This window comes from Anastrepha obliqua, chromosome 5 (genome assembly GCF_027943255.1).
Source record: "Anastrepha obliqua isolate idAnaObli1 chromosome 5, idAnaObli1_1.0, whole genome shotgun sequence".
Taxonomy (NCBI): Eukaryota; Metazoa; Arthropoda; class Insecta; order Diptera; family Tephritidae; genus Anastrepha; species Anastrepha obliqua.
This window is the reverse complement of record NC_072896.1, coordinates 63,312,381-63,327,617: the sequence shown is the minus strand read 5'-3', so window position 1 is coordinate 63,327,617 and position 15,237 is coordinate 63,312,381. Positions and strand designations below refer to the sequence as shown.

The 15,237-nt window shown below is 37.7% G+C and overlaps 1 protein-coding gene across 1 annotated transcript in view; it reads right to left on the bottom strand.

Moving 5' to 3' along the window:
- Nucleotides 1-14,889, bottom strand: part of LOC129248801 (protein dachsous) — a 195,026-nt gene extending 180,137 nt beyond the window's left edge. The window contains exon 1 of the mRNA XM_054888416.1: nt 14,725-14,889. Within this exon, the coding sequence (XP_054744391.1) occupies nt 14,725-14,889 (165 nt within the window). The remainder of the gene's footprint in view (nt 1-14,724) is intronic.
- Nucleotides 14,890-15,237: the final 348 nt, after the last annotated feature.

The following is a 15,237-nucleotide window of genomic DNA, read 5'->3' as shown; positions in this document are numbered from 1 at the left end:
AACTCGTAAATCTCAATTGCATTTGTACCACACTTATGTGATGCAATCACTGCAATGCAATTGTCCTTTGCTTCCCACTCCACTGTCCACAAGCAAAATTTGCCACGAAACTGAGTATAACTTATAAGTAGACAATGCATATGAACAAGAGCAAAAATAAGGGAAGTTTTTTTCCTTGAATTTGCTCTCGCCGTACGCATTGTAAAATTTGTCACAGAATTTATGGCAATTCTGCAATTGGAAAGCTCAGAGGGTAAACTTTCAGTAGGTGTCTAAATTTTCAATAACATTTAGGCTTAGCACGCGGTATAGTTGTACAGCGTATATTGGTAGATATGTGAGCCGCTTCGGTCGTTAGGGTGTAGACGCGGGTCGAAATATAACGGCGCGGAAGTTTACTAAGCTTTGGTGCTAACGGAAACATGTTTATTGATTTTGTTAGTTAAGCCTACGGGGATCGTCTACATTTGTAATGCACTCGAGTAAAATTACAAGTTTTTAGATAAAAGTTGCGTTTCTATATCTTTTAATTTTGATTTTAATATCAGATATGAAAATACACAAATAAATATATAAAAAATATTCAAATTATTTAAACTCTTGCCTTTATTTTTTAGTATTAAAGTGGCGTATGCATGTAGACTAAGCGACCAATCGTGTCACATTTAGGTCCACGACTACGTTAGGACTAAGAACGCTGCTGTAAGCCTATATTCTTGATGCATCAGAATCGTTTCGCCATTATCTCAAAATTGATTTGATTATAAAGCATGGTCTAATGAATATTCATGGAATGGATAAGAATGAGATGAGAAGCAAGTGAGGAGTTTTAAACACCAACTTTGCTGCTGCCTTGCTTTAGCAAAAAAATGACGACGTTATCTAAAATATATGCTTTGAAGACATACGCAGGACGAGTATTTAAAATATTCCGTAGTTTCGAAGCGAAAATAGAAGGCTAGCATCACTGACTTGTAATAGCAAAACGTAACCATTAAGGACTAACAAATCGAGAAAATTGAAAAGAAAAAGCAGTTGTTGCTGTCTGTCGCGACTACGACTCGGCGCTGAGTTGAAAGGGTTTGCTTTTAACGCATATGTCAATGAATGGTTTATTCTGAAAATTTTTATTTATTTTATTAATATAGAAACTTACCGCAGTTTTGCACCCTCTCTTCCTTGACTGAACGTTATTCTTACAAATGCAAATGAAAAATAGAAATAAAAGGAATACGAAGAAGAATGAGTGCGCAGCTTTGGCTCACAAGCAGAGTTGTACTAAATAGTACTAATTCCAATAATTACAAACTTTAAATATCATTTGTCAACACTGTCATTAAAATGTTTCGTAGCCCTCTAATCGCCCTCTAAGCCCTCAAGGAGCTTCCTATATTATTCATACTAAACAATTAATTATTCAATTAACACCGAGCCGACGTAGTCGAATGGGTTGCTGCGTGACCATCATCCGATAGTACTCGGGTTTATAACCTCGGACATAACACACCAGATAATAGAAAAGGTTATGTGTAATAGCAAGCCCCTAGCGTTTGGGATTGGCAAACCTTCAAATGTAACTAAAGGGTTTTCGAATAAGAGGTGTTATTCAATGTTAAGATCAATGGTTTCGTTGCTTGTGTGGCACGTAGCGCCGTCTTGTTGAAAATAAACGTTGTCCAGATCAATACCACCAATTCCGGCCATAACAAGTCATTAATCATCTCTCGATAGCGCAATCCACTCACTGTAACTGTTGCTCCAGGTACATTTTCGAAAAAAGTAAGGTCCCATTACCCCGCCGGACAATAAACCGCACCAAACAGCCACAAGTTGTGGATAGAGTGGCTTTTCAACAATAACTTTTGGATTTTCTGGGCCTCACATCCGACAATTTTGCTTGTTGACGAAGCCACCGAGGTGGAAATGGATCTCATCACCCAAGATGATTTTTCGATGGAATTCCGGATCATTTTCATGCATTTTAACTGGACTTTATAAGTCTTCAGAACCAAATCTTTATGCAAAATACGGTGTAATGTCGTATGTCGAATGCCTAATTCCAAAGAACGACGAGGAATGGACAAACCTGAGTTTTCATCAACACTTTCGGCTACAACAGGAATATTTTCGGCTTGTTGTTGCTTCACGATGACCCAAAAATGTTCGAGTTGTACGAACCGTCTGTATCAAATTTTCACCATTTTCTGCATTTTAATCATTTCAATGCGTTGTTTAAGCGTGTATCGTTCCATTTTTATTAATGGCGTAGTTTATACTTGTCAAATATCAAAAAATTACAGCTTCGCAAGTGACACCTCCCGAAATAGCGGGCTATTCAAAATAACACCTGTTATTGGAAAACCCTTTATTTCTGCCTTGAGAAAGCTCGTCATAGAAAATTATATGCCGTCCAGAGGCGGCATAAAACTGTAAATCACTCCATTGATGGAACAAAATCAAAACGCATACCACAAGAAAACGATGGTGAAGTTGCATATATTAGTAACGCATGGCAATTTGCCTTAAAACTTGATTTCACTGTATCCTCTAGAGCAAAGACTACTCCTTGGACGACACTGCACTTGGCAGATGTCTTCTTCTATATTATATTCTTCCAACAACCGTTCTTTCTTTTTAGAAAATCGTACTCGAATCCAAGTAGCCAGGTAGCCCCAGACTGTCTCAATGTAAGTCAACTATGATTCAACTAAGTGTTCTTTCTATTTCGCCCAATATTCTGAATACATGTATGTCTAAATTGGCTGTGTGGGCGCATGCTAGATAACCTTATCATAAATGCTCTTTTTACATATTCTTCAATAAAATATACTAAAAATTGTAACTAAAAAATTGTAAATTAATTTCAAATCCTTCCGACTTGTGTAAGTTCCAGTCAAATCTCACGAACGACGACGAATATATATATTATATAATTGACGCGTACACCCTTTTTGGATGTTTGGCCGAGCTCTTCCTTTTATTTTGTGTGGAGGAAACATCGGGTGGGATATTTTCTATAAGACACTTTCGCAGGGCTTTTGCTGCTGAACTCTTTTTTACTCCTGACTCTAGTTAACAGTCTAAAAAGTGGAAACAATTGAGATTAAATTTGTTCATAAATGTCGAATTTATTACAAAAATAAATTAACGACATTAGTTTTCAGCTTTCTAGGGTTGCTTGAAAAATAAGTTACTTACAAGTTTATATTTAAAAATGATATAATTGAAATAAGGAACCAACTAATTTTTATAGTTCTCCTTTCTGGCTAACAAAATTTCTTTAAAAATGGTAATATTGGAGTTCATTACTCTCAAAGTAGCAAAGAAATTTGGCAGCGAGTACACTGAAAGTATCCCAAAACATTACCAAATATCCAATAAAACAAAACCACTACCACATGTCAACAGCAAAAACTGTCACATTGACAGCCCCATGTTAAATTTCACTCCAGCTACTTTTGCCAAAATGGCCAACTTGATGAAAGACACACGACAGAAAAATACTGAAAAAACATCAACTAAAGAGGAACAAAACCAAAAGAAAACAAATAAAAATTTTAAACACAAACAAAAGCCAAAGAAATATAATGAAATGAAAAGAAAGAGCAAAATAAAGCCACTCAACAGTTTTAGACCAACAATGAGGCGGTACATCAACGAGCAACGCCACCAAGGGCACTGACAGCAGTGGCTATAAAAACAAAACACATTCACAACTCATACTTCATATTACAAAGAAACAACACCAACAACAAGAAGAACAACATCTATAGTGTTAGCAAAACAACACAGAAAAACGAAATGAATATAGAATGAAGTGGATGCGGACGGACAGTTGGCGTAAACAAAAAAAAAAAAAAAAACGGAAAACAAAACAGCAGCAGTAAGCGAACGTCCAGTCAAAACGAAAGACTGAAACGACGAACTTGAGAAGCGTCTTAATAATACAAAGTTAAAATGGCTTCCCACTTTGTTGCTAGACGCTTGCTGTTGGTATTGTTGTATTGTTCTTCCAATCGCTATTGCTGCTACAAGTAACATTTTCGTTGTTGTTGTTGTTATTGTTGCCTCTGCCGCTGGCATTAAGTGGCACTCGCAGCAGTTATGTTGTTTTTTAGGGATTTTTTGACTGGTAGCACTCCACCTATTCGTTTACGTAAGTGTGCATATGCCCATGAATATGTTCATGTGTGCGTGTGTGCGTGTGTGAGTGTGTCAGTATTTGTCTTCAGTTGGTGGCATGTCGTTGGGTAATTATGATTTGTGGTGATATAATGTATGCGGCCATATCTTTTGTCAGTTCGCTCACTACGAGCTGCCGCAAAAGCTCCCCCGTGTCTTTCGTCGCTTTTTGTCGTTTAAGCATTGTTGATTATGTTGTTCTTTTTCTTCTCTGTTGTTGCTAGTGTTGCTCTTATTGCTGCTGCTCTTATTGATGTTGGCTCTGCGGCGTTCGTTTTTTTGTTTTTTGTGTGTGGTTTGAACTTTTTTCCCAGCGTTACAGCAAATTAGCTGCCACCTTATCTAAAGCCGGACCAAAGACAAACACTTGCGCACATACCAACATATATACAGATGATATAAATGAGTAAGCGTGTATTTATATGAAGGCTTTTGCAGGGGCTTATACGACACTTGGCCATAACATTTTATACTGCAGTTGCTGAAGTAATTCACTATGTACTTCATTCAAGCCGACATTTTGTCAGCCATATTAACATTTGCGAATTAAGCGTTGGCACGACAATCATCAAATGTGCAGTACGAAGAACAAAAAAGGACCAACGAAATACATTTATAATATTACATATGTATGTACGTGGTAGTACCAATAACAACAACATGAAAACTTAAGACAAAGTTCTAAGAAGAAACCCCATTTTGAATGATAAAAGGGTTGGGCTTAGCTTTCACATTGCGGACAAATCGCGTTATTTTTTGCAGTTAAAGGTATCATAGCGCATGGTTGCATTGTTACAATTGCTTTCTTTTTTGTATAACTCGCATAAAAACCGCTGGACGGTTTTAGAAAATCAAATCATCTATTCAAATATTAATATAGTGGTTGGAAGCTTTAATGTAGAGAAAATTGTGTGAAAATTACTTAATTTATTTTACTTATCTTGAGATTCACGTGACTATCGGCACTTGAAGCGTTCGAGCAGAAATAAGCACTTACCTGAAAGAGAAAAATACATTTTTAACAAAAATATTCAAAATTAAGACTGAACAGAACTCATTCAACAAAACTGTAACAGCTCTAAATCTAAATTTATTTATATATCACTTCTAAGCCAAATATAGACACCAAAATAAAGGGTCTTTCAAAAGTTACACCTAGACGTCAGTAGGAAGTAGGTTCTAGACTTCCTTCCTTTTCTTTATGTCATCTTCGACATTTGGCAAGAAGACAGATTTAGACAGAAACTTATTATGAAAATTGTCGATCTTTAAGAATAACATATCGCAAAACTCGTGACTTTCTTTGTTAATGTAATCATCAGAGTGAGTCGATAATTCAACGGCTAGTGGAAAAATTTCTAGAAACTGGTTCTGTCGAGTATAGAAAAATTACTCGCAGATCAAAAACTGGATGTTTTGTTGAGAATACGTTGCTGATGTAGCGCTTAGTGCTGTTGAACAACCGTCTACATTCTCAAATATTAAGCATTCAGGAACTGTTTAACATTTAAATGGTGTAATTTTTCACATGTAATTGTTAAGATCCGTATTTTGAATATAAGTATTGAAGCCTGAAGGAATCATATTTTTATAAGCTTTGTTTTAAAATAACATCTCGGTGCGCCTTTTGAACAACGCTTTATTTTCAATTTAAACAAATTTAAAAAATGCCTGCGGGCAAAAAGTAAGATGAATTTATTTGTCAAACTTCGCGGGATAAAAATTTCGCTCTAGTAATTTTTTTCATGAGTTGGCAGCACTGTTAATAACATCTGGGTCAACTTTCATGTGAATGTCATTATCAGTAATATATTTACGCTTGTGTTTACCAAATGACCAAGAGTGCATTTTTCGACTTTTACAATGTCTGATTTGATTGAGCAGAGAAGTGCCATCAAATTATGTTTGCGGAATGAAATTTCGCCTGCGGAAACGTTTAGCATGTTGCAGAAGGCAATTGGTGATTCGACCATGTCGCAGAAAAATGTTTATAAGTGGTACAAAGACTTCAAAGAAGGTCGAGAACGTGTTGATGACTTGAAGCGCTCCGGACGACCATCGACGTCAACAGATGATCAACACGTCAATAAAGTGAAGGAGTTAGTGCTCAAAAATCGTCGGTTGACTGTTAAAGACCTTACTGATATGATCAGAATATCAGAAGGATCTGTGAAAACCATTTTGAAAGACCATTTGGGCCTACGAAAAGTCAAATCTCGTTTGGTACCGAAAACTCTCAATTTCTTGGAAAAAGTCGTCGCGTTGATGTGTGTGAAACAATGCTTTCAGACTACGAGTATCAGACAAGCTCAAATGCATCATTACGGGAGATGAGACTTGAATTTATGCTTAGGACCCTGAAACAACCGACCAATCAAGCGAATATCGTGCTAAAGGCGAGGCCAGTACGAAAAGAGCATGTCAAAGTCGTTCAAAAATAAAGATTATGATGACAGTTTTTTTCGATTTTCGTGGTGTGGTGCCCTATGAATTCCTTCCACCTGGCCAACCTGTTAATAAGGAATATTATTTGAGCGTTATGCGTCATTTACGTGAAGCAATTCGTCTAAAAAGACCAGAACCATGGGCCAACAACTCTTGGTTTTTGCATCACGATAATGCACCGTCTCACTCACTGCACTCGTTCTTCGTGACCATTTCGCCAAAAATTCCACGCATATCGTTCCGCAACCACCGTATTCGCCTTATTTGGCTCCGTGTGACTTCTGGCTATTCCCAAAACTCAAAAGACCACTCCGGGGAACGCGTTTCGAGTCGATTGAGGAGATAAAAGTTGAATCGAAGAAAGTGCTGATGGCTATACCGGAAATGGACTATTTGGCATGTTTCGGGGATTGGAAAAATCGTTGGCTTAAGTGTGTTTCATAGAGAGGGGACTATTTTGAAGGGGATGAAATTGACTTACAAGAATAAATAAAGATTTTTCATTTTACAACCAAATTCACCTTACTTTTTGCCCACAGGCAAAACCCGATCCCAAAGGCGTGTTGGCTGTTAAGATATGCGATTCCAATTGTGTAACCTATTATTGGATACTATACATATTAACTTGTAAAGCAGATATTAGCATAAACATTTTTCATCAGCAATGCGAAGTTTGCTTTTCGCATTCATTTGTATGCACATCGGCTAATAATCAAAGTAGATTTTAAATAAATTTGACATTCAAATTGTAATTTAAGTAGTCACATAATGAGAGAGCTCACTTAATATTATTGCATACGCATTTAAATATAGCTCGTTAAATTGCATAATTAATAAATATATATATTAAAATATATAATAATGCCGGAGTTGAACAGAAATTTAAAATTTATGAATCATCTATGCCGTAGTCGAGTCATTACACTTAGTAGCTGCTACTCGAAAGCGTGGAAACAGGAAGAGCTACTAAGAGAGTAGCAATGGTCGCAGCAGCAGCATCGGCGGTGAATGACACTAAACGTCAACATAACATTTGAATATGAGAGGAGACGCGTCAGATGGCTACTGGGAACCGCGCATCATTCCGCGCTTCTGCCATCTCTTCCACTTTGCCAGATTTCCGGCCACAGTAAAGAGGCAGAAGCAAAGTAGTATTGTATAGCAAAAACTCAATTTGGTTTAATGCTCAGGCTGCATTTTAAATTGCAATTAATAATGAAAAGCTTGTGCGTTCATTCTTTACTGGCAGCTGCTTGAGCAAACCGACCGCGAGGTTAAAGAAGCATCTATTGGGCTACCTGGCATGTGTGCCCACGTACTTTGCATTAATGAGTGTTTTTATAGGCCTCTCGAATTCAACGCACATTTCTTTTTATTGGATATTCGATCACTTTGGTGGAATTGCCTATCAATAAAACGAAATGTTGCCGACATTGACCATCAACGAGAAAACGGGGGGAAAAATCTAAAACTAAAAGTTAAGCAACAAAATATGATCAAAATAAAACATTTTAAACAATGCGAAGTTTTTGTTTAAAACATATCGAACAAATTACTTAATAAATCCACCTCCTTCAGCAGTAAAAATTCCAAGTCAGGTGTTGCATGAAAAAAGTAACTCAAAAACCAGTGTACACACCCGCAATTAGCAACTTTTGATAACTTAATAAAAATGTATTTTAATTCAACTGCAGTAAAATGCCAACACTCGCTGAAATTTCTATAAATTAAGCACTCATACAATTTCATACAAATATTTGTTATGTATGTTTATTGCCGTATATAAATATAAGTGCATTGATTCTTGATACAAAATTATACACACACCTCTTGGCCTTTGCTTGTTTGGCATTTTATAACTCACACATTCGTTCTCTCCTTCCTCCGTTCCCTTCCGTTACATACATGTACATATACCTGTTTCTGAACCGTTAGTATATATATAATATATATTATACATATACTTGGTGCAAATCACATTGTTGTACATTTCATTTGGCCAGTCATGCCTCCCGCTGTTTCCCAATTTGAATTCCAAATGAATGGTTTGCTAGGTTTTTTTTGCTTCTTTTCACAAATTACATTGCAATGCAATGAAACGAGTCGCGTGCGAACATTTAGTTCTGATAATCTGATTGGTGCTGGGGCTGACATAGATTTCCTCAGGTCACAAGAACTCGTGTTAGCAATTGCCTGATTGCAGTTCCCATTAGATTGTGAAAATTATCGTAAAATTTGTTGAATGCTGTATTTTTACGCTATGAGCTGTTAAGTGGACAAATTATATTACACTTCTTCTTGTAAATGTTGCTGAAGTCGAAACTCTTTCCTGTCATATCGAAACCATTAAAAAAATTCCTCCCTTTCAATCGTAATAAATGCAGCTCTCATTTATAATAAATCATTTTAATAATGCGTCCGAAAGGGAATTCAGCTCCAATCACTACCGCATGTCAATATGAAATGAGATCCAACCTCTGCCGAGAGGTACCTCTTCTTCCTCTTAATTAGCGCGATAACCGCTTACGCGATTTTCGCCGAGTTTAACAAAGCGAAGGCAGAACTAACAGCGCGGTTGTTAAGGCCGATGATGTCGATATCATCGACATACGCCAACAATTGTACGCTCTTATAAAAAATTGTGCCTGAGCGATTAAGTTCTGCGGCTCATACGATCCTCTCCAACATCAGGTTAAAGAAGCGAGTCACCCTATCTGAAACCCCGTTTGGTATCAAACGGCTCGGAGAGGTCCTTCCCAATTCTGGCAGCGCTGCTGGTGTTGAGCAACGTCATCTTGCATAGCCATATTAGTTTTGCGGGGATACCAAATTCAGACATCGCGGCATACAGGGAACTCTGCCGAGAGGGACCACTATTAAAATAAACCGGTGTTTTGAACCCGAGTATATCCGAGTGGTACTCACGCACTAACCCATTCGGCGGCGGCGGCTGCCTAACTAGCTCATATATAAAAATGAATATTTGTTTGTTGTATTTTAAAAGCTGCCAGAAAACTTCGCAATGCAATGAAACTTCGTCAACTTATTGTCTGCAATTGCAGAAGACATACAGGCATAACAAAATGAATTTAAAATAAGGAGGCGTGGCAACTCCACATAAATCAATTTTTTAATATTGCATACTTTCGGAATCATGCAATATCTTGATGTTGAATTGATCGGAAATTGGTGCACAACAAACAAAATATTACAGGTGTTTCAAAGTTCATGACACATTTTTAAATTCCTTGGATCTTCCTGGTGTATCTCCGCACAAACCGTCACTCAAAGCCGGCGTACCAATTATTTTATTGCGTAACATTAGACCACCACCATTATGTAATAGAATAGGACTCGCTGCGAAGAAACTGATGTTGAATGTCATGGATGCAACTATTCTAAATGGAAAATCCAAAGGAGATGTGATCATTGTACACATTCCCATCATTCTTAGAGATATGCCGTTTGATTACTAAGAGTTCGCCATTCGACTTGCATTTTCAATGACAATCATCAAGGCACAATGTCAATCATTTCAAGTATGCGGATTGAATTTGGAAGATCCATGCTTCCCAGGTGACTTGTATGTAGCATATTCACGTGTCGCATAGCCAAAAACATTATTAGCTTTACAAAAAAGGGATTTAAAGACGTACTTGAATAAAATCTCATAAATAAATCATTAACTTTCAAAAAGGTGACTCATTATACTATGTGGGAATTAAACAAAATAACTATTTCAATGAAATATGTTTTTCGGCGGCAGCGACGCGCTGGGACCTATAAATTCCATTAGGAGCGACACGAAATTTGCCACAGCTTAGCAGAGCAGTATCATCGCAAAAGTGAATATTAATATCATCTGCTCTTTTTGATATCTGATGTTTAAATGATATGCAGCATAGGCCTTCATACGTTATCTCGTAGAATCGCAGCCTCTATTTGAACATTCCCTGATATAAACTCTGAAATTGCTAAAATATGTTCTATAGATATGACACTAAAGCTTTATGGAATCATAACGGTAACATTTTTTCATATTATGGAGTAGACCTTCACGCCACATTTTTCAAAGCTTGAGCTACATTAGTGAATCGACTAATTTATTCTATCGTGCCAAAATAGCAAAAACCTGTAATCTTTGAGACCAATACTTCATCAAATAATTTGGAACGACAAGGCAGTTGGTATATGAAATACAAGATACTGAAATGTAAAACGACTGCCCACGTTTGGGTACTTGCGCCCTTTACTATGATTTGGGAAAGTAAGCTTGTCGGGAACTGGTATTAAAAAGAACCGTGAGACGTGGTGTTTCAATTTGTATCAGCTCTATTAGCATTTTGGAAGTGACATGATAGTAAAGGGTAATTTTTTAAGAGTTATAGGAAAGTTTTTCAAAAAAACACACGTAAAATTCAGAAAAATGCATGAAATTTTTATTTAAATCCAGTACAGTCCATATAATTTAATGTTTGAAGATTATTTCATGCAAATGCTGACCGCGACTGCGCCTAAATGGTTCATGACGTCGAACAGTTCATCTAGCTCTGAGACTCCGGTCTTTATTTCTGTGGGTATTCCTACTCTTATATAGAACTGCTTTCATCTTCCTAAGCACCCTCAAACAAATTTTTACGGCTTCTTCTTCTTCAGCTCGAATTTTGAGAATAAACTCTTGTCGCGGAGATTCAGTTTTCCCTCCTTCTGTGTTTGCGTCATTTCCAGTTACAAGGGTCATTTGGAGTTAAGGTAATGCTCCTATCCCAATTCCCTGAGGCCTGACGGACGCTTTACCGATCCCGGAAAACACGAACGGACCGGCGCTCGCCCGGAGCAGCGAAAGCTACTACCCTTTCGCACAATGAACACTTCCTGACCAGGGTCCGAGGCGGCTGGTTACTGATATACACTGGAGCTAACACATCGGCAGAGCGAACTCACATCTCCCCTTTAAGGTCGCAGATGGAAAGCCCTAGCGACCTATCCAGGGGCTCTCAGTGCGCCCCATTACATACCGGTCATGCTTTTTACATTAACTGTTGCACCTAACATGGTGAACACACACTGACCAACACACCGCCCAATATGGGAACAAACATATGCTGGATTTTGTCACCTAACCTTCTAGCTAACTCTTACAAAGTCGCTGAAGCGAGGGACATCTGACTAGGGTCCGCGGGTCGTCGTATCCATCACCTCCTTGGGGGAGATGCCCTTGCGGTGTGTGGTGGTGTGTGCATTGCGAGTGTTATCGGGCCATTCTGTTCTGATGGGAAAATAGATACCGTAACTTTTAGTTATAGCCTATATGGATCCATTTTGAAGGCAATTTTCCCCTCGAGGAAGCCTGTTAACCTTAAGGGCGCGTCCTCAGATGTCGAACGGTGGAATGCCTCCCAGATATGGGTGGTAGGAAAGAAATGAAATATCCTCCGCGGACTATACAGGTCGGAGATTTTACTTTGTTAAAGAACCAAATATCCCGACGAAAGCGGGTGTCTGTACTTGGAGCAAGCGGCTCGCTGTAAAAAATGTGATATGACAGGTATCACTGGATGCCTTAAGAATCATTCACTAGCGCGTTCCACACGGACGTACTGAAGTGTAACGTTACATACGGTTTTTTTTTTTATTAAATTTATTGTCAAGGAAATAAAAACAATTTCCCTAGAAGCCTCAATTTCAACAACAGCGATTTCGACTGGCACCGCACTCGCCCGATTTGATAGCGCCGGACTTTTTGTGAATACAACCTAAAGATGCGCCACTGGAAATGGTGACCATCTTCACGATATTGGTCGTATCAAATAAAATTTTAAACGGTGGATATCGAAGTTGATTCATTTTTCATTAAGTTAATCATACATATAGTAGTTCTCATGTGTCTAGTGTAGTTGGAATACGCTTTTGAAGCCTTGACAGAAATCCAATCATAGATTTACCAATTCTGCCGAGGGGTGAACACTAGGCCGGGTCGATTTGTGGGTAGGCAAAAAAATTGCCCATTGCTCTGTGAAAAACATATTCTAGGGATCAAAATAAGAAACTTTGCCGAAGGAACCATACCTCTAAAACGAATTCTGATGTCCCCCAATTTGGGTCGAACTTTTAGTGTATTTTGTGGGGAGGCAAAAAAATCGCTCATTGCTCTGTGAAAATCATATTCTAGGGATCAAAATAAGAAACTTTGCTGAAGGAACCATACCTCTAAAACGATTTCTGATGTCCCCAATTCGGGTCGAAGTTTTTAGTTTCTTTTCTCATGTAAAGGTCAAAAATGGTGATATTTTGAAATGATTGTATGGGGAACCCCCCAGGGGAGTTCCAGGGGGTGTGCCACTGGAATGGGTGGATCGGCCGTCCAAAGTTAGTGGGGGTCGGTCATACATTTGGATTCGATTGGAGCACTCTAAATGGGTCAAAGTGGGATTTTTCGTTCGACCCAAATTGGGGGACATTAGAATTCGTTTTAGAGGTATGGTTCCTTCGGCAAAGTTTCTTATTTTGATCCCTAAAATACGATTTTCACAGAGCAATGAGCGATTTTTAAATCCACCTGCCCTAGTGAACACTATTAGGCAACAATTTTTCCGTATTTAGCATTTTCCACCTCAAAGACATTGCCCTAGTCTCTTATTAAACGTCGTATATTTTTTATGACTAGGTAAGAGTATATTTTTAAATGCGAAATATTACCCAAATACGAGCGCCATGAATTCATATTGAATAACTTGATTTATTGCGCTCTGATATTACGATTATTCTAAACTGCTCTTAAATATGAAATACTCTGCTTATTATAAAATTAATGAGGTATAAATTCGGTGAAAACAGCATTTATAATAGGAAAAATACAGTGCAAGCATTTAGCTAAATCATAAGCCAACGAAATAGTTTACTTAATACCACTTACCGAATACAACAAAAGCAACAAAATAAAAAGGCGCATAATATCTATTTTGTTGGCTTTATTGATTATCATTGTCGGCGTATATAGACCAATAAGTTATAGCCAAATAACGATACAAAACTTTATGACAACTCAAAACCTCGTAAAAGCCTCTTACAATACCAAAGACTGCCTTAATAGAGCAGAAGAAACGCGAAACTACAAGTAGATAGAGCAACACACTGACAACACAGGATGAAAAGAGAAGAAGCAAAGCGATAGAAGCATGAAGATGGGGAGGCTGTGCACGATTTAAAATTAGCTGATTTTATTGGTTATGCCGCATAAGAATTCAATAACAAATCTATTCAAAGCAACTTTATGAGCGACTCATAAAAAATTGCCGCCGATAGCGAGGCCGAGAGGAAATACGGCTTAGGGGTTTTTCTTGGTTGGCTCAGTTACACTGGTTGGTGGAGCTTTCATAGGGCAACTATGTATGTGCTTTTTTCTTAGTGTGTGTGGTATGTATGCAATTTATGCGTGTAATTCAATGCGCAGCTTAACAGTTATGTCACAATGCACTTAAATTTAATGAATTTTCATACAAATGAAAAGATAAAAAAAAACTAATGAAAATGAAAGACGTAAAAGAGTTGTAAAAATGTAGAAATAAATCACAAAATACATATATTGGGATTTATAAATTATTTTTCTTTAATAATAACAAATAAAAGAGTTCGTTTAGAGTTCGCGTTTTTATTAGTATTTTGTATCTTCTTTCTTATTATAATTATTTTACAGGTGTTTTTGACGTTCCAGTGGGTGTAAATTATAATTTTTGACAACCGACTGGCAGCTTTATGACAGGCTGTTGAACTTTATGCTGCAATGTAATCAGTTGGACCGGACAACTTTGTTTTTATGGCGGGTGGCACATGGTGTTGCCGAGTTGAAAGTCCATTATAGGGTGCTTAAAATGCAACTTTAAATGTAATCAGCAACATCACGTAGCGCGTATGCATATGGCTTAGAGCCTGTATGCTTTTAATTAGTTGCCACCCATGTGGAAGCGAAGAAGTTGCATACAAAATAAAACAAAAAAGGGAAAATGCAGAAGCATAAAAATTAACTGCATTAACAAATGTAGTGCTTTCCACATACAATACGTACGTATACATACACAAACACTAACATGCACTTACCATCCCAAAGCGAATGAGCAATTGCAATATCTTCTGCTGCAACTGCTCAACATCTGCGGCTGCGGCTGCTTGGCTGCACCACACTGGCAAAAAGTGTGGCAAATACGCAACTAGCAACCAACAGTTCAACAGTTGCAGCGGCACAAATATGGTGGCTATGGCCATGTTTGTAGGACGTCTCTGCTGTCATTGTAAATAAGTAACTTTGGTATTATCTGCTGAAATATCATTTTAGCGAAATTGCAAATAATTTAGTATATTTTATGATTTTTGCGAAATGGCTGACGCAAAATACCAGTCAGCATACGACTCTTGAGCGCCAGTAGTGTCCCAAGCTGAAGTTGCCGCCACCAAAATTGCCAGTTAAAATAAAATGAAAATCATTCGCTACCGACTTTTTGCATACTAGTATGAAATTACCGCCTTCTTTTTTCTTTGTATACTCGCACAATTCTGAATATGTTGACTATTTGTGTGGCTGGGCAAAGTGTGAGAGTGAATGTGTTTGTGTCG